Source organism: Galeopterus variegatus, unplaced genomic scaffold (genome assembly GCF_000696425.1).
Source record: "Galeopterus variegatus unplaced genomic scaffold, G_variegatus-3.0.2 Scaffold233, whole genome shotgun sequence".
NCBI lineage: Eukaryota > Metazoa > Chordata > Mammalia > Dermoptera > Cynocephalidae > Galeopterus > Galeopterus variegatus.
Window position 1 is genome coordinate 14,032 of NW_007726344.1, and position 18,436 is coordinate 32,467.

The 18,436-nt window shown below is 46.4% G+C and overlaps 1 protein-coding gene and 1 pseudogene across 1 annotated transcript in view; both read left to right on the forward strand.

The window, feature by feature from the left end:
* LOC103585370 (ATP-binding cassette sub-family A member 3-like) overlaps positions 1-18,414 on the forward strand; it is a 32,178-nt gene extending 13,764 nt beyond the window's left edge. The window contains 11 exon segments of the mRNA XM_008566299.1: positions 4,797-4,969; positions 5,664-5,789; positions 6,601-6,795; positions 12,384-12,571; positions 13,597-13,767; positions 14,044-14,234; positions 14,447-14,520; positions 15,015-15,116; positions 17,791-17,844; positions 18,082-18,171; positions 18,247-18,414. Coding sequence (XP_008564521.1) covers positions 4,797-4,969; positions 5,664-5,789; positions 6,601-6,795; positions 12,384-12,571; positions 13,597-13,767; positions 14,044-14,234; positions 14,447-14,520; positions 15,015-15,116; positions 17,791-17,844; positions 18,082-18,171; positions 18,247-18,414 — 1,532 coding nt within the window.
* LOC103585340 lies at positions 3,551-4,021 on the forward strand (annotated as a pseudogene).
* Positions 18,415-18,436: the final 22 nt, after the last annotated feature.

An 18,436-nucleotide genomic window follows, 5' to 3' on the forward strand; every position in this document is an offset into this window, starting at 1 on the left:
TTGCTCTCTCTGCTCCACCATTTCGCAATGTGATACCTTGCCGTCACTGTCATCACCACTGAGGCTCTCATCAGATGTGTTCCCTGGACTTTGGACTTCTTAGCCTCAGAAACTGTAAGCTATAAATTTCATTTTCTTTATAAATTACCCAGTTCTGTGTATTTTTTTATAAGCAACAGAAACAAACTAAAACATAAAGTTACAATAATACTAGCTTTTCTAATTTACAACATATTTACCTTTTCTAGAGATCTTTATTTCTTCATATGGCGTCATATGACTCCCTTTAGCACAGCAGGTCTAGTGGCAACATTTTATGCCCCTTCTTCAACACTTCTTAATTTCCTTTAATCATTTTTATTATAGGTATTCTAGTGGGTTTAAATTAATATCTCATTGTGGTTTTGACTTTTGTTTCCCTAATGATCAGTGATGTTAAGCATCTTTTCATGTGCTTTATTTTTATTGGCCATTTGTAGATCTTCTAGGGAGAGTTGTCTAGTCAAATCTTTTCTCCATTTTTAATTGGGTTATTTGCCTTTTTATTGTTAAATTGTAAAAGTTCTTTATACAGTTGGATACTAGACCCTTGTCAGATGTATAATTTTTGACTATTCCTCCCATTTTGTAGGTTGTCTCTTCACCTTCTTGATAGTGTCCTTTGATGCACAAAAGCTTTTAACTATGATGAAGTCCAATTTATCTATTTTTTTCTTTTGTTGCTTGTGCTTTTGATTTAAGAAACCATTGTCTTATCCAAGATATGTAAGATTTACACCTATTTTTCTTCTAAGAGTTTTACCTGTTATATTTAGGTCTGTGATTCAGTTTGAGTTTATTTTTTATATGGTGTCAGGTAGGGGTCCAAATTCATTCTTTTTTTTTTTTTTTTTTTCCTTTTTGTCTTTTTTCATAACCGGTAACAGGATCTCAACCCTCGGTGTCGCGCCCGCACCACGCTCAACCAGTGAGCGGACTGGTCTCTATATGGGATCTGACCCCTCGGCGGGAGCGCCGCCACACTCCCAAGCGCCGCACTCTACCGGGTGCGCTACTGGGCCTGCCCCAAATTCATTCTTTTGCATGTATATTCAATTGTCCCAGCATCATTCACTGAAAAGACAAAAGATTTCTGTTTGGAAGGTTTTTAAATACAAATTCAATGTCTTTAATAGTTCAGCTTATCTATTTCTTCTCAGATAAACTTTGGTGGTTTGTGCCTTTCAAAGAATTGGTCAATTTCAGCTAAGTTGTCTTATTTATGTGTATAAAATTGTTCATAATATTCCCTTGTACTTATTTTAATGTCTGTGGAATCTGCAGTGATATACTCATTTCATTCCTGATATTGGCTGTATTTTCTTCCCTTTTTTGTCAGTCTTGTTAGAGAGATTTTATTGTTCTTTTCAAAGAACCACCTTTTAGCTTTATTGATTTTCTCTATTGCTTTTATTTTAATTTCAATTTCTGTTCTTTATGTTTTCCTTCTTTCTGCTTTCTTCAGGCTTATTTTGCTGTTCTTTTTTGTAGTGTCTTGAGCTGGAAGCATAGATTATTGACTTGAGAACTTTCTTTTCTAATACAAGCATTTAATGGTATACACGTCCCTCAAAGCACTGCTTTAGCCTGTTTCCCACAATTTTCTTATGTCATCTTTTCATTTCAATTAATAAGATGTTCATAAGATGGGCTTTTTAAAATCAATATTTTTTGATTGACAAATCATAATGTTATACATTTATGGGGTACAATGTGATGTTTTGATATATGTATATAATGTGGAATGATTAAATCAATCTAATTAACATATCCATCACCTCACTTACCATCATTTTTTATGCTGAGATACGTGAAATTTACTCTTAGTTGTTTTGAAATATAAAGTGCATTATTATTGACTATAGTAACCCTGCTGTGCAATAGATCTCAAAACTTTCTCCTCTCTGTCTGAAACTTTGTACCCTTTGACCAGCAACTCCCCATTTCCTCCCTCCCCACCCTCTCAGCCTCTGGTAACCATCCTTCTACTCTCTACTTCTATGAGTTCAACTTTTTTGGATTCCACATATATGTGAGATCACGTGGTATTTATCTTTCTGTGCCTCGCTCATTTCACTTAGCATAATGTCCTCCAGATTCATCCATAGTATTTTTGCCTTTCGCAATTAGATATATGCATCAGGTTTCATTTTTTTCCCACATGGATACATATGAACCACGACAAGCTGATTCTAAAATGTATACAGAAATACAAAGATCCAAGAAACCCAAGTTACTCTTCAAGAAGATGGACAAGCAGGGAGTACTAACTCCATCAGATATCAAGACTTATTATAATGCTACAGTAATAAAGACAATGTGGTATGGGCATAAGGATATATAAATGGACCATTGAGATGAGATAGAGAGTTTATGAACAGATCTGCAGAAGGCAGAGAAGCATACACATTGTGATTCCATTTTTCTAAAATACACATATATGTTTATATATTTTTAGTAAAAAAGCTTGGAAAGATACACACCCAACTATTAACAGTAATTAGTTATCATAGGACAGTGGAGTTGGGATATGGAGTGATTTTTTATTTTGTACTTTCTAAATTGTTTGAATTTCTTATGCAGTTTGTATATTTTTGCAAATTAAAAAAATGTATTTTATATATTTAAGCTCATTTGGAAGGACAAATTCACAAGAATAGACAATAGCATATAGAAATTTCATTAATGTTAAAAATGGCATTTTAAAATCAATAAGAAAAGAATGGACTCCTCAATAAATGGTGCTGGGAGAGTTGGCTGTCCATTTGGAAAAAATATTATGGGGCTTTATTATTTTATTTGCAAAATATATTCCAGGTTAGTTAAATATTTAAACATCAAAAACAAACAACTTAAGAACTAGAAGAAAATATAGGAGAATAGTTTTATAACTTTGTGGTATGGAAGACCCTCCAGAGCTTGCCATGAAACCTGGAAACCACTAAGTGATGTAAAATATATATATATATATATTCATCCTATAAATCAGTGAGAAAACATAAACAACCTATTAGTAGAAAATGGGCAGAAGATATAAATGGACTATTCATAGAAGGAAAACCATCCAGTGTCCAATAATCATATGAAAATACACTTAATTTTACCTAAAGATTTAGAGATGGATAATACTGAGAGTTTTCGACAGTATGGGAGATAGACATTTTCATAGGATGTTGATAAGATTAAACTTTTTGGAGGACAATTTGGCGCTATTTATTAAATTTTTGAAGTGTGTGTCCTTTGATGCAGTAATCTCCACAGAAAAGAAATTAGAAATTTATCTTGCAGAAGTAATTTCCCTCAAGATGGAAAATTTGTATATATGTGTGAATGTTTATTTTAGTATTGCTTTATAAAAGTAAAAATATAGAAATAACCTAATTGTACACCAAAAAGAAACTGGTTAACAAATTAAGGTACATACATACAATATAAAATGATGCAGGCATCGGCATCAAAAAGAATTATTTTTGGCCTTTTGGCCAGAACTGCCATCTTCCAGTAATTTGCCAAAATGACGAACATGGAGGGAAAGAGGAGAGGCACCCGAAATATGTTTTCTAGGCCTTTTATAAAACATGGAGTTGTTCCTTTGGCCACATACATGCAAATCTACAAGAAAGGTGATATTGTAGACATCAAGAGAATGGGAACTGTTCAAACAAGAATGCCCCACAAATGTGACCATGGTAAAACTGGAAGAGTCTACAATGTTACCCAGCATGCTGTTGGCATTGTTGTAAACAGATTCTTGCCAAGAGAATTAATGTGCATATTGAGCATATTAGGCACTCTAAGAGCTGAGACAGCTTCCTGAAACATGTGAAGGAAAATGATCAGAAAAAGAAGGAAGCAAAAGAGAAAGGAACCTGGGTTCAACTGAAGCACCAGCCTGCTCCACCCAGAGAAGCACACCTTTGTCAGAACCAATGGCAGGGAGCCTGAGCTGTTGGAACCTATTCCCTATGAATTCATGGCATAATGGGTGTAAAAAATATAAAATAAAAGACCAAGACCATTGTACTGAAAAAAAAAAAACAATTATTTTTGATCTGTATGTCTTGATGTGGTCAGTGTCCATTATATATTAAATGAAACAAATTAATTGGAGAAGATAATGCATAGCATCATTTCGTTTTTATTTTAAAAGGTAGTATCTAGAAAACACAGAAGGATTTTACACAAAATTGTAGTAATGGTTTTGGGGAGTAAAGTACCTTTACTTTCTACTTCATATATATCTCTTTTTTCCAGTCAATGCATATTTATTGTATAATTTTAAAATACATGAATTTAAAAGAAAAAATTTTAAGGCAGATCAGATTAAAAAGAGAATAGAGACTCCTGAGTGTTTTTTACATGAGTGGTCAGCTGAAATTGCAGGGTGATTAGTAATTGATAGAAGATCGAAACGTATGAATATTTTGTATTCCAAATAACTGTTATACGGACTGGGGTCTTTTATTTATCTTTCTAATTGACAAAGAAAAATCATATATATATCTATCATATACAACATGAGAGAAGTCTTTTACTTCATTGCATTATCTTTACAGAACATTGGTTATAGCAAGGAAAAGAAAATATTACTCATGTTACTATTTGCTCAGATGTGGTAGCAGCATTGACAACTATAATGCTTCTTTTAACTGATATTTGTTGTAATAGGAATTTACCTACTGTATGTAAAGGTGAGGAATAGCTTTGAAAATCACCCGAAGTTTGATAAAAATCTGTTTATCCCATTTTAGCAGAAGGATATGTGATCCAAAAGGACATCTATGCCTGGGAGTCTCTAGGGATGGGGAAGTACCTAACAGTTCTGGCGATCTTGGGACCTGTGTACATCATCCTGCTTTTCCTTGTCGAAAGCAATATATTCTGGAAACTGAAAACCAGGTTTTCTGACCTTGGCAGCAAGGAAAGTTTGGTGAGTGGGTCGGACTATAAGCCTAAAGACAAGTCAGGGGCCTGGCTCCATAGCTTCCTTCCTGTGGTCTGCAATTGCCTTGATTCTCAGAATCAGAGGGAGCCTGGAGACCACCTGATCCACCTCAGAGCAGAGAGGTGGCAGCCCATGCCCAGGGACCTCCAGAGAGGGAGGAAGAGTCTAGCCCCTGTAACCTTGGTCAGTATGCTGGTCCTCTGTGGTACTTTTAGGGCCTGCTCATCAGCCAAGTAGAAACAAGATCCTAGGTTTTCTAAAACCTTCTGGAATGCCTCTTCCCTACAGCCATCCATGATCCAGGCGGGAAAAATGTCTGTTCTGTCAGCTCTTGGTCTGAATGTCCTCCAGAGGTCAATGCCCCCCACAGAAACTCTGTATAAAATGGGATTTTGTTATTTCTTAACACCCCCAAGCATTAAGTCTTTTAGTTTTCCTCAGAAGTTGATACCACGTGAGGTTTCCATGTCTACTATGGTTATGTCAACATGAATTCAGCCTTGAACTCCTGTTGTTGCTCCTGAGATAGGGGTGGGGGTGTGTGTGTGTGAGAACCAGGTCAGTGGGGGCACCTTCCAGGCCTTCCCAGGGAGCGTCCAGTCCTTGTGGTTCTCCTCAACTTCTACCTCCCACCCTTGCAAAAACAGTTGCATTTTCCTTCTTTGTCTTGGGTGTGTAGGCAGTGTTGCGGAATGTAGCACTAGAACCTGAAGACAAAGACGTGCAAGAGGAGGCGAACGTTATCGAGGCTTATTTGGAAAAGCTGTGTGAGCAAAATCCACTAGTTGTTAAAGAAATATCAAAGGTAAAGTCAGACATGGCTCTGAAAATCAAGACTACATTCTTGTGAGTCCTTTGCATAAGGAATAGATGTGTTGGAGGGCTCCTGGCCCTGCCTGCAGGCTTGGAGTATTGGCAAATGACTCAGAGCCAGGTTTCCTGTTTGTGAATGAATCACATCAGAGCTGTTTGGGTAACCAGAGGCAGAATTTAGAAACTCAGACCTCCATTTTCTTTTCTGTGGTCCCTCCGCTGGAAGACAGCAGGGCCTGGGAAGGGAGGGGCACCAGAGCCATGAACCCAAGTAGCAAGGAAGTTTAGAAGGTTGGACATGATGGGGTGAACCTCCACTGGAACTAGAATACAATTTGTGGAGGTGCGTCAAACAACCCTTAGTCTCCCCAATAGCCCCAGGGAGGGTTTTACTGAGAGACCCCCTCAAACACCCAGGAGCTTTCTAACATTGCCCCCCAAGTTTGTAAGTCTTTTTGCTTCCCTAGTTCCCTGTAGTTTCCCTGGTGGTTTAAAAAACAAACAAACAAAAAAACCTCAGGCAACATCAAAGGGATTGTGTTTGTTTCAGGAACAGAAGGGGAAGGGCTTATTTTAGAGAGCTAAGTGCCCAGTAGACAGGAGAGTTGGAGGAGAGAAGACCATACTAAATCCTGCTCAGAGGAGGAGTGACTGAGAGGAGAGGGAGGGTCCCAGCCTGAGCCTCATGGCAGCTCAGATCTGTCCCAGAACGGTCGGTCGGTCCGTCGTGCAGTGAGCTCTGGGCACTCCCGGACTGCTGACTGCCGGCCCCCTGACGGCACCTCCGGTCTTGTGTTTCTCAGATCTATGTCAAGAAGGTGCCCCTGCTGGCTGTGAACAAGGTGTCCTTCACCATTAAAGCAGGAGAATGCTTTGGCCTTCTTGGCCTCAATGGTGCTGGGAAGACTTCTATTTTCAAAATGCTGACGGGGGAGAAGCCCATCACCTCTGGGGATGCCTTTGTCAAGGGCCTCAGCATCAGCGCTGATGTAAGGCAGGTAGGTAGGTGTGGCCCTGGAAACACACGTGGGGGTGCTCCACAGGTTTCAGGGAAAGGGAACAGGAATGGGACTTGATCTCTGAAAGTTCCATGTGTCAGTTTCATCCGTGACCTCCAAACCCACAGCTCCATCCTGGACTGCTTCCCTGAGCCCCAGATCATGCATTGAGCTACTTACTCAGTGTCATTTCTTGAGTGTTCCACAGGCACCCAAAACTCAAAGGGCCCCAGAAGAGTCCCATGCCCTCCTCCCACCTCCTCTTCCTCCTCCCCCTGTGCTCCTGGGAGGGGAGTGGTGAGTGGCCCACATCCACCTGCTCTTCCAGGCACCGCCCAGGACATCTGCTACATGCTCCCTCCCAAACAACCCTGAATCTGTCCTCTCTGCACCCATTCCTCCCACACTCACCCCAGTCAAGGGGCGCCTCGTGATGTCCAGTCTGGATCTTACTTGACTTTTCTGCAGCACTTTCCTCCTTCACACTCTTGCCTTCCTTTGTTTGCTCCTATAGCTTCCCCTCCCTCCTGGCTCTTCTTTGTCACGGACGCTTCTTTCTCAGACTCCTCTGGTAGATTGCTTCTCCATCTGGCCTATTAGATTGTGGTGTGCCGCAGGAGCCGCATCACCAGCCGCTTTCTCATTCTACATGCACCGTCCTACCTGATCTTACCCACCACTCTGACTCCTGTTACCATCGGTTTGCTGATGTCTTCCAAGGAGCCACATCCCCAGTCCAGCTCCAGTCCTGTGCTTCAGACTTGCATACAGACGCCTTCCTGCCAGCCCTACTCTGACATGTCAAACACCTTAAACTTGAACTCATTATCTACCCCTCTAACCTGACCACCTTCTTGGAGTCTCTATCTCAATGTTGGCACCAGTTTTTGAATGCCTCGTATATACCAATAGTTGTGCTAGGCCCAGTGCTCCTCACCTGCAAGGTGCACGTGATCATGAGAATAACAGCTGCCATGCAGTGAGGTGAGTGTAGCCACAGGGAGTGCAGTGGGTGGAAGGTTCCAGTGGCAGGAAGATGAAGAAACCAAACTGCAGAGACATCAACAAAGTGGACTCTGCACAGCAGAGACACATGCGGGCCATACTATTGTCTAGAAATTCATCTAACCAGCCTCAATGTCCATAACTGGGGCAATGTTCAGAGATATACCAGAAGAACCTACACAGACGAGTTCCAGAATTCATGCTTTTAATTGCACTCTGTGTGGTCTTTTGGTATACATAGCTTGGCTTAACAGTTATAATCAATATAAACCTTTCATGGCTGTAAAACATTTACTATTAATTTTAACTTTTTATTACTTAAAAAATTATGGGCAGGGTCTTCTGGTGATGGCTAACTAGATAATTCCAGCCCCCCTTCTACTGCCAATAACTAGAAAAACTGGACCAAACATTAAAAACATCTGTTTGAAGTCTTCACAAATCTAACAAGATAGTGAAGATTTACTGGGCCAGGCAGTTGTAGATGACAGAGGCCCAGGGAGGTGATGAATTCAAGGCCAGGTGGCTGAGAGCTAATGTTGCTCTTGATGCTGAAGTGACAGGGATTAGGCTCACCAGGGGCAGGGGACACCTGGTGAATGCATCCTTTCTTTGAACTGGGACCCTGAAGGGCTGTACTCCAGATGTAGGGATGAGCTATACTTGTACAAGCTTATATGACTGCAAAACAGCATGGACTCCTATCAGTTTCTGGAATGAGATTGATGTGACCCTAAACTGCCAGCACTCCCAGGCATGTAGCAGAAACAAATGAAAATCTTCTCCGGAGACAGATGATATCACCCTGGGCCTCAAATGGTTTCTACAAACAATCTTTCAAATGTAATGTTTGGTACTCAATAAAACATAACCAGGTATATGTGGATAAAAGATAACACACATACACGCACACACACTTTCCCTGCCAAAAAATTTTTTAGAATGAAGCATGCAGGGAGGGAGGGGGTTTGAGGAGTGATAGGTCGGGTACAGGGCATAAAGAAATATCATGATTTGTAGAATGAATATGCTAATAATAAATTTAAAATATAATAATAGTAATAAAAAAAGAATGAAGCATGCAGGGTCAAAAGGGCAGAAAATATACAAGAGGGTAAGAGACATTGTGGTATACAGCCTCCAAGATGGCCCCTAGTAATCACCCTCCCAGTGTTCATATCCTTGAGTAGTACCCTCCCATATTGTACAAAGGCTGGTGGGTGCAACCAAAAGAATACCGCAGAAGAGATGGTACATCACTTCTGAGATTGGGGCATAAAAGAAACTGCAGTTTCTGGTTTGGGTTCACTCTCTTCCTCACGTCACTCACTGTATTATCAGGGTTCTGTGGAGAAACAGAAGCAATAACATATATAGTACATATATCAATACATAGAGATTTGTTATGAGAAATTGGCTCGTGCAAAATTGGAAACTGAGCAGTTCCACAATGTGCTGTCACAAGCTGGAGGCCCAGGAAAGCCAGCAGTGTAGCTCTTGTCCAGACACAAATGTCCAAGAACTGGGAGCCTGATGGTGTGAGGCCTGTTCTGAGTCCGAAAGCCCAAGAGTCAGGAGCACTGGTGTCTAAGAGCACAAGAAGATGGACGTCCCAGCTCAATAACAGACCAAATCCATGCTTCCTCTGCCTTTTTGTTCTATTCAGGCTCTCAACAGATTACATGATACTCACCCACATTGGTAAGGGCAGATCTCTACTCAGTCTACTGAGTCAAATGCTAATCACTTCCAGAAACACCCTCACAGACACACCCAGAAACAATGCTTACCAGCCATCTGGGTATCCTTTAGCACAGCCAAGTTGACACATAAAATTAATCATACTCACTCTGCTGGAAGCTAAGTGCCACATCATGGAGATAATCATGTGGAGAGGCCCACATAGAGAGGAGCATTGTGTAAGTACCTGAGGCCTGCCAGTGGCTAGGTAAGTGATCTTGGAAGCAGATCCTTCAGTCTTCAAAAGGCCTTGTCCAGCTGACAGGTTAACAGCAACCTCATGAGAAACCCTGGCCAGAACTACCCAGCTCAGATGTTCCCAGATTCCTGATCTGGCCCATAGAAACCACGAAATAGTAAATTACAGCTAAGTTTTGGAATAATTTGTTATGCAGCAACATATAACTAATCAGATACAGAAGATACAGTGAGAAGGTTTAATGTGTGTGTAACGGAAGTTCCAGAAGGAAGAGAGGCAAAGCAATATTTGGAAACATAATGGCTAAAACTTTCCAAAACTTATGAAAGACATCAAATTATGAATAAATGAAGCCCTATTAATCCTAAGCAGGATAAATAAAAAGAAATCAATCACTAGGAACATTATAGTGAAACTGCTAAAAAGCAATCACAAAAAGAAAATCTTAAAAGGATGCAGAGATAAAAGGTGGATTACCTTTAGCAGAGCAACAAATAGACTGGCAGCTGACTTCCTAACAGAGCTGATAGAGGCCAGAAGACAATGGGACAAAACATCATGAGTGATACAAGAGTTAACAACCTACCTAGAATAATGTGTTTACCAATGTAAATCATTATCTTCATAAATTAAAGGAGAAAAACATTTACCAATAGATGCTAAAAAAGCATTTGACAAATATTCAGTACCTACTCACTGTTTAAAATTTTTTTAGCAGGGCTGGCCCGTGGCTAACTCGGGAGAGTGCGGTGCTGATAACACCAAGGCCACAGGTTCGGATCCTATATAGGGATGGCCGGTTGGCTCACTAGCTGAGCGTGGTGTTGACAACACCAAGCCAAGGGTTGAGATCCCCTTACTGGTCATCTTTAAAAAAAATAAAAATAAATAAAAATTTTTTAGCAAACTAGAAATAGAAGAAACATTAAGTTAAAATAACTTGATAAAGGTAATCTACCAGAAATCTTTTTTTTTTTATTTTGGTGACTGGCCAGTACAGGGATCCAAAGCCTTGACCTGGTGTTATAACACCACACTATAACCAACTGAGCTAACTGGCTGGCCCTAAAAATCTTCATATTTAGTTGTGAAATATTTGAAGCATCCTCAATTCCAGTCACTTGTGTCTTTCTTCTCAGTAATTCCCTCAGGCCTGGGGACATCTGTCTTCAGGGGAAGCCTCACTCGGGGAAGCCTCACTCTGGGAAGCAATGCCCACCCTTAGCTGTGTGTGGTCTCTACAAACATTCTTCCATGCTGACAGCCTTCTCTCTTCCCTGTCCTCCCCTAGCAGACACTCCAGGTGGTTTTCTGTTTCACACCCTGTCAAATCCTCCCCACTCTCCATCCCCGGGCAGTAAAGCCCAGGGTGTCCAGCTACTTGAATGGAGAGGAGAAAAGAAGGAAAAAACTGGTTATTTTTCAAAAATAGTATCCCACTATTTCAGCCTCTCCTGGGGCGGGGATGGGGGGAGAGCATGTGAACATGGGCACAGACCAGGTGGCTAGCTGCAAGTTTATAATGGCAGAAACTTAGAAATAACTCAGATGTGCCTGAATCTTTTAAACAGCCAAGTAAAATCCAGAAACCTTCCCTGGATGACTAAGTAGCAGTTAAACTGAGTGGGGTAGGTCCGTATTTACTGACCTAGGAAGATTGTTAAGATACAATGTTGAGTTAGAAAAGCACGTTGCGGGCCGGCCTGGTGGCGCACTGCTACAGTGCGCCGCTTGGGAGTGCGGCGACGCTCCCGCCGAGGGTTCGGATCCCACATACAGACCGGTTCCCGCTCACTGGCTGAGCGAGGTGCGGGTGCAACACTGAGGGTTGCGATCCCATTGCCGGTCCCAGTCCGGTACGGGCACGACACTGAGGGTTGCGATCCGTTGCCGGACACGAAAAAAGACAAAAAGAAAAAAAAAAAAAAAAAAAGCACGTTGCATAATGGGCCACAACAATCAACCACATTGTATACTGACAAAATAAAATAAAATATGTTTTTAAAAAAGGAAAAGCACGTTGCAGGATGGTAAATATGGGATGATACTGTTTGGCAAAAACAACTCTCCATTGGTCCAGTGCAGAGAGCATACATCTGTGTAAGTGCCTGTGTTAACACAGAAGCCTGGAGAGTGCATACCAACCTGACCACATGGGGCCTGGGGTAGGCCCCCAACAGAGACTCCAGCAGCCTTTGTGTGAATATTTTACAAAGAAAATCTATTTACGGATTACATATACCTAGAAAATATTTCTAAAGGGGGGCGGGGGAAGCAAGTGTTTTTTGTTGAGTGAACCCACTGAAGGTGACCACAAAGTAGGGAGGTGCAGGGCACTGAGGTCTCACACTAGGAAGGCAGAAGGAGGCAGGCAAGGACTCCACCCCACGTGCCTCCAGAAACGGCTGTTCATGGACACCGCCAGCAAGGGCTGCGTCCCAGGCTCCCTAATGCACTCATGGCCCCTTCTTGGTGCATGCGTCTGTTCATGTAGCAAACGTGGGTACTGACAGGGCAGAGGCAGGATCTTGGGGCAAGGCGTGGCAGGCGTCCAGCCCCCTGCCTAGTTGGAGGCTTGTCAAACCTGGCGGGAGGAGGCTTCCCTCTGAGGTGCCTCCCTCTCCAAGCTGTTTCCTAACCCCAGGTGCGGCACTGGATCGGCTACTGTCCTCAGTTTGATGCCCTGCTGAATTTCATGACTGGCCGAGAGACGCTGGTCATGTATGCTCGGATTCGCGGCATCCCTGAGCGCCACATCAGTGCCTGTGTGGACCAGATTCTGGAAGACTTAGTCATGTACACGTACGCCGACAAGTTGGTAAAGACCTACAGGTGAGGCCTGGGGCTTCCCTTGAGCTCTCCACCTCCAGTTACAGGATGAGTTCCGGTTCTTCTCAGTATTGGAGTGTTGGCAGAGCCCATCAGCTCCAGGCGAGGGGTAGTTGGGCAGGTGGTTGGAGGGGCCTCCGTCCCCTGTAGGAAGGGGTCAGTAGTCTGGGCTGCCCCAAGGCACCACTCCCTCTTGGTCCTGGGCTCCAGAGTGGATTATGGGGCTGACCTAGGCCCGAGGCTGAGGATAGGCAGATAGCACCACAGGTGTTATCCAGTCCTGACAGGGTAACTTCATGAAGGGCTTCCTGTTTTGGGTAGGCTTGCATCCCACTGTGTCTGGGGCATCTGAACCTCTGAAGTTCTGCTGAGGAGCCTGGGGTGTCTCTCAAGCCTCTGTTGCCACTGACAGAAACCCAATCTCAATTAGCTTCAACAAAGCCAGGCCGCACACCCCCTGGGGGTACACGGCGGTACTGCAACCCGGGATTGGGACGTCTCACCTCTGGCAAAGTGGGCCCAGGAGTCAGGTGGTGATGTCCTTGGCTCTTCCATCTCTGTTGGCTTCAGTTTCAAGCAGGTCTTATGTTTGCTTGCATCTTTTGAAGATCAAATGAGTTTAAATTAGCAAAGTTTAGAACAGTTCCTTGCACATAGTAAATGCTATATAAGTGTTAAAAAAAAAAGTGAGCTAAAATGGTCCTATGCTCTTACTCTCAGATGGAGGAGAAACGCTCCCCTCCAGCACCCACAGAGACCCTCAAAGAAGACTCATTGGCCAGGAGCCCACCCTGGACTGATCCCTGTGTCCAGGGGAATGAGTCATACCCCGAGTGGACAGACCAAGTCACAATTCAGCCCTGGGTGAAAGTGGTGGAGCTGCATTTCTAAAAGCCCCAGCAGGGCTGTATTCAGGGATTCTTTCCTGAACAGAGAAGGAAAGGGGGTGGGTGTTGGGACCAGCAGGGTTCACTACTGGAGACTGACAAACTGCCTTTCACCCTGACCTTCTCCCACTCTGCCCCCAGCGGTGGTAACAAGCGGAAGCTGAGCACTGGCATTGCCCTGATCGGAGAGCCTGCGGTCATCTTCCTGGATGAGCCATCCACTGGCATGGACCCTGTGGCTCGGCGCCTGCTCTGGAATGCCATGGGACGGGCCCGTGAGTCTGGCAAGGCCATCGTCATCACCTCCCACAGGTAGAGCCTGGGTCTCTGTGGGTCTATGGAAGAGCCGGAACTGGGGCTTGTGGGAGTGGTGGGCTCGGGGGCCAGGTGGACAGAAGACATGTCAGCAGCTGGTGCAGAGTCTGCGAGGAGATTCCCAAGGTTCTGCATATGGGTCACACTCTGAGTACGGGAATCAGGAATGGCCTGATCTGGGCATCAACACCTTCTTATCTGCAAAAGCCTTTGACACTCAGGGTGGGTGTCAGCTTCCTCCAGCCCTGTCTCAGCCTCCTCCCCTCTCTCCAGCATGGAGGAGTGTGAGGCCTTGTGTACCCGGCTGGCCATCATGGTGCAGGGTCAGTTCAAGTGCCTGGGCAGCCCCCAGCACCTCAAGAGCAAATTTGGCAGCAGCTACTCCCTGCGGGCCAAGGTCCGGAGCGAAGGGCAGCAGGAGATACTGGAGGAGTTCAAGGCGTTTATGGACCTGACCTTCCCAGGTGTGTGCTGGCCCTAGTAGCCCCGACTGGGTGGGCCCTAGGCCCCTGGCTGGGCCTCTTCCAGCTGCTGTGCAGAGGGTATCTGTGTCTCACCCTGCCACGTCCCACATCCCCGACCCCTGGGATAAAGGCCTTGGTCTTCTGTGCCCAGGCCACCCTCCCCTGACCCTCCAGTCCAGCTCTCATAGTAACACAGTCTCCCCTTCATGCAGGCAGCGTCCTGGAAGATGAGCACCAAGGGATGGTCCATTACCACCTGCCCGGCCGTGACCTCAGCTGGGCAAAGGTGAGTGCTCACCTCTGATGTTGTCACCTGCTTTTTGGGGTGACCCAGTTCCTCCTCACCCCTCCCCTGGTAGAAGTCACATTTGGTATTGCTGCAGTTCCTCTGACATCTCCATGGCAACATTCATGTGGATTTCATAGAACATAACATGTTTGAGCTGGAAGGGACCTCAGAAATCAACTACTCCCTCCCCCTCACTTGGAGAGGGGAGTAGGTCCAGTGAGAAGAGGCCACATGCCCAGGGTCACACAGCAACCTGATGACCCACCCAGGGCCTCTGCCCTCTGGCACCGTTCCCAGCCCAAGAACACAGACAGCTGAGTTCCACAGGACTGACTTCTTGGGAGATGCCCTGGGGCACCTGAGAGAGGAATGGGCCTCTTAGGAGCCTTGTCCCAGGGGCCGGGACTCTTTCCACCCTCCCTGCATCCTCTCTCCCCTGCCTGCCTGGCCCATGGGTGAGCCTGTCCACAGCAGCCTCCTCCCTCCCACAGGTGTTTGGCATTCTGGAGCAGGCCAAGAGAAAGTACATGCTGGACGACTACTCAGTCAACCAGGTCTCCCTGGAGGACATTTTCCTGAGCTTTACCTGTCCTGTGCCTCCCACCCAAGGAGCAGGCCAGCAAGAGCAAGCAGAGCAAGCAGGCCCCTCATCACCCTCAGCAACTCCCCCTGGGCTTCCCTCACCTCCTTCACTTCCCTCACCACCTCCCTCAGAGCCTGTCCTGCTGTAATAAAGACATCCTAGTGCCAGGTTAGCCCAGGTGTACATGGCCTGCCATAGGTTGCAAGAGGTTACAAAGGCAGCCCACCAAGCTCAGGCAGGGCCCAGACTGTGCTGTGCAGAGCAGAGTGGGGCTTGTTGCTTTAGAGGCCTGGTGGAGAACCCAGGTGCATTTCAGTAGAAGGGGATGCCCCTGAGTCCCACCTGGGTAGCCTGTGGTCTTGTTGAGACCTGGCCATTGAAGCAGCCTCAGAGGAACACCTTGCATGTCCTTTCAGAGGGCAGTGGCCAGGGGGTGGCCACAGTAGTAACCAGGACCCTGCCTGATGCTGGCTCTGTGCTTAGTGCTCAGCATGCATCATGTCATTTCACCGAACCATCTTGGATGCAGGCACGAGGGGCCTGTCCTGGGCCTATGACGGTGGAGGGTCACACCATGGCTGTGCCCTTGCCCATGGGTAGGGAGTTTTCTCCAGAATCCCCTGCCCAGGCAGTTTGCCCATGCAGTGCACTTCCTTCCAGGGAAGGCCATGCCACCTCCACGCATCCCGAGACCCGAGGTGCAGCAAGGCTGGCAGCTATCTGCAGAACTGAGGGTAGAGTTTGAATGCATGCATGGGGGTGTCCACACAGGTGCACACAGACCCCTTGGCAAGCAGGATGGAGCCAGAAATGGTAGAGAAGGGGGCAACCACAGACCAGGGCTGGGGCTGACTTCCCATGTGACACCACATTCAAGAGTGGAGCTTCATAGAATCCACAGATTCTAAATTCGAACCTGGCCTCCCAAGTTGTAATAACACTGTTCTTCTGAAGTTAGGAGGAGAGAACATATTGATAAGTTTGCTAGCCCAAGTCACAGTTTTTCGATATTTGAATGGATTTGTGGGCCTTCATTTTCTCTTCCCTGGCTCCTGCAAATGTTAGGGTGGGTCTGCATGTGATCCTGTGTCAACCCATGAAGTGGACAGGCTTGTTATCCCATTTTCCAGAGGAGTAAGCCGAGACAGCGATATTCAGCAACTTTCCACAGTCAACAGGTAGTGCAGCCAAGCTTTGACTTAGGCAGAGGTTCTCAAAGTTGGATCCCCAACCAGCAGCATCAGCAGCATCTGGAAACTTGTAAAGAAAATAGATTCTTGGGCCCCGTCCCAGACCTATTCAATCAAAAGCCCTGTCACAGGCATTTCTGAGGCAGCTTGAGTGTGAGAACCACTGAGTGAAGGTCCCATGTGCTCCAGACCACTGCACCATCTGGATGATGATGGATGTGGCTGTGCACCTGTGTCATGTGGCCACTCTCCTCTCCTCTGAGATGCTCTCCATCAGATAACCTTTCTCTCTTTGTCAAGGTCACCCTTCCTTTTGCCACGGGCTCCTCTGCTCCCCCTGGGTAGTGCAGATGCCATTATCTGCCCCTTCTCAGACAAGCTTCCAGAAAGTGTCACCCACAGGCCTTGCCCACACTTCCTACTGCCCCTCGCAGCAACAACACACCCCTGTTCGCCACACCCACTGGCTTCTCAGTCCTTTATTCAGGTGGCTGCTCTGTGGCATTTCACAATGTCCTCTGCTGCCTGTGATGAAGCCCCTTCCTGGGCCTCTGCCCACCACGTTCGGCTCTCGTTCTTCCATTGCCCTCTGCCTCCTCTGAAGGTTCCTCTTCCTCTCTCTGAATGGTGGGTCCTTCAGGCTCCTGACCTAATCTCGCTTTTCCTTACTCTACCCTCTGGACCCTGCCACCCTTGAGTTTTTCTCTCATTCACCGCCAGGCCTTAGACTGCCACTTTATTCTGCCAGGAACTTCCCTGAGGTCCCAGTAATCTAGGCTTTTCCAGCGAGTTCCCTCACCCTCCTGAAGCCCAACAGGAAATGGGCTTGGCTCACACCATCCAGGAATAGCTCATTATCCCAGCTTGGCCCTAGAGTCTCTGAGAGAGACCCTGTGCAGAGGTGGGGTAGGGCAGGCATGGCTGCAGCTTAACCTACGGCTTGCATCAAAGAGAACAGCTGTTTCCTGAAACATAGATGGAATGACTAGGACACAAAGAACGAGATAAAGGACAGCCAAGGGACTTGGAGTAACCAGGGATGCTGTCATAGATTCCAGTATGTAGTATCACAGCAGGGTGAGAGTAGTCACTGTGGCGGGCTCGCTCATTGTTGGATTTGGTTTATTAATCCCTTCAAGGTGCTACCAAAAGCCAACACTGAAAGTGTACCTCTGCCCTGGGGGTAGACAGGTAACAAAGTAACACGGTGCAGGAAGACAAAGCAACAAGTAGGGAAATAGTAACCCGTGAAGACAGAGGTGTGATAAAGGGATGAGAAACCTGAGGGGTTCGCGGTGGTCTCCTCCCTTTCCTTTTGTGCAGAAGGTGGAACATCGAGAACAGGTCCCAGCTGGCTCAGCTCTGTCTACTTTGCCCCCTCCTCCTCCCCTGTCCGGAGTCCCAGCCTCCAGGGCCTCACACCCTTGTGTCTTTGGGGCCACTGGGACTCTCCTACGCCCAGCGTCGTGGTCGTCTATTTGTCTCCTGTTCCAGACTGTCACGGAGCCTGGAAACCACCGCTCCTATCCTGTGCCCAGCACAGGCCAAGTACCCAGAAAAGGTTCAGCGAGCATGAGGGATGTGGGGCGATGGGGGTGGGATGAGAGGAGAAGACAGCCCTGGCTCACACGCCCCATCTTTTGTAGGAAAAGCCACTCTGTCCTCCCTCCAACACTCCCCAGGAGAGGGCAGGTCCTCTCTTGACAGAGTGTCTCAGGAAAGAGGTGGGATGTGAGCTGGGTCCTGAAGGAGCCGAGTGTGACGCTTGCCTGCTGCTGGTTGCAGCCCGTGAAGCAAGCAGATGTGGACTTCCCTTTCGGGAAGAGTTCCCAGGAGGCGGGGAGGAGAGACGGGGGAAAGAAGGGACGGCATCCGGTAAAGTGGGGCGAGGGCTTGTCCTGGGGCACGGGAGGGGGCGGGGTACAGTGAACTCCGCTTCTCCGGAAGAAGGTACAGCCGCGGCCGCCAAACCGGGGGCTCCGCCTGAAGCACGCGGCGGGGAGGAGAGGCCGTGCGGGGTCGCAGGCCCAGGGCCGGCCGAGGCACCAGGCCGGGCGCGGCGCGTCCCAGGAGAACCCTCGGGCCCTCAGCCTCCAGCCACCTGCACGGGACGGCTGACCCACTGGGCGAGGCCAGGCCC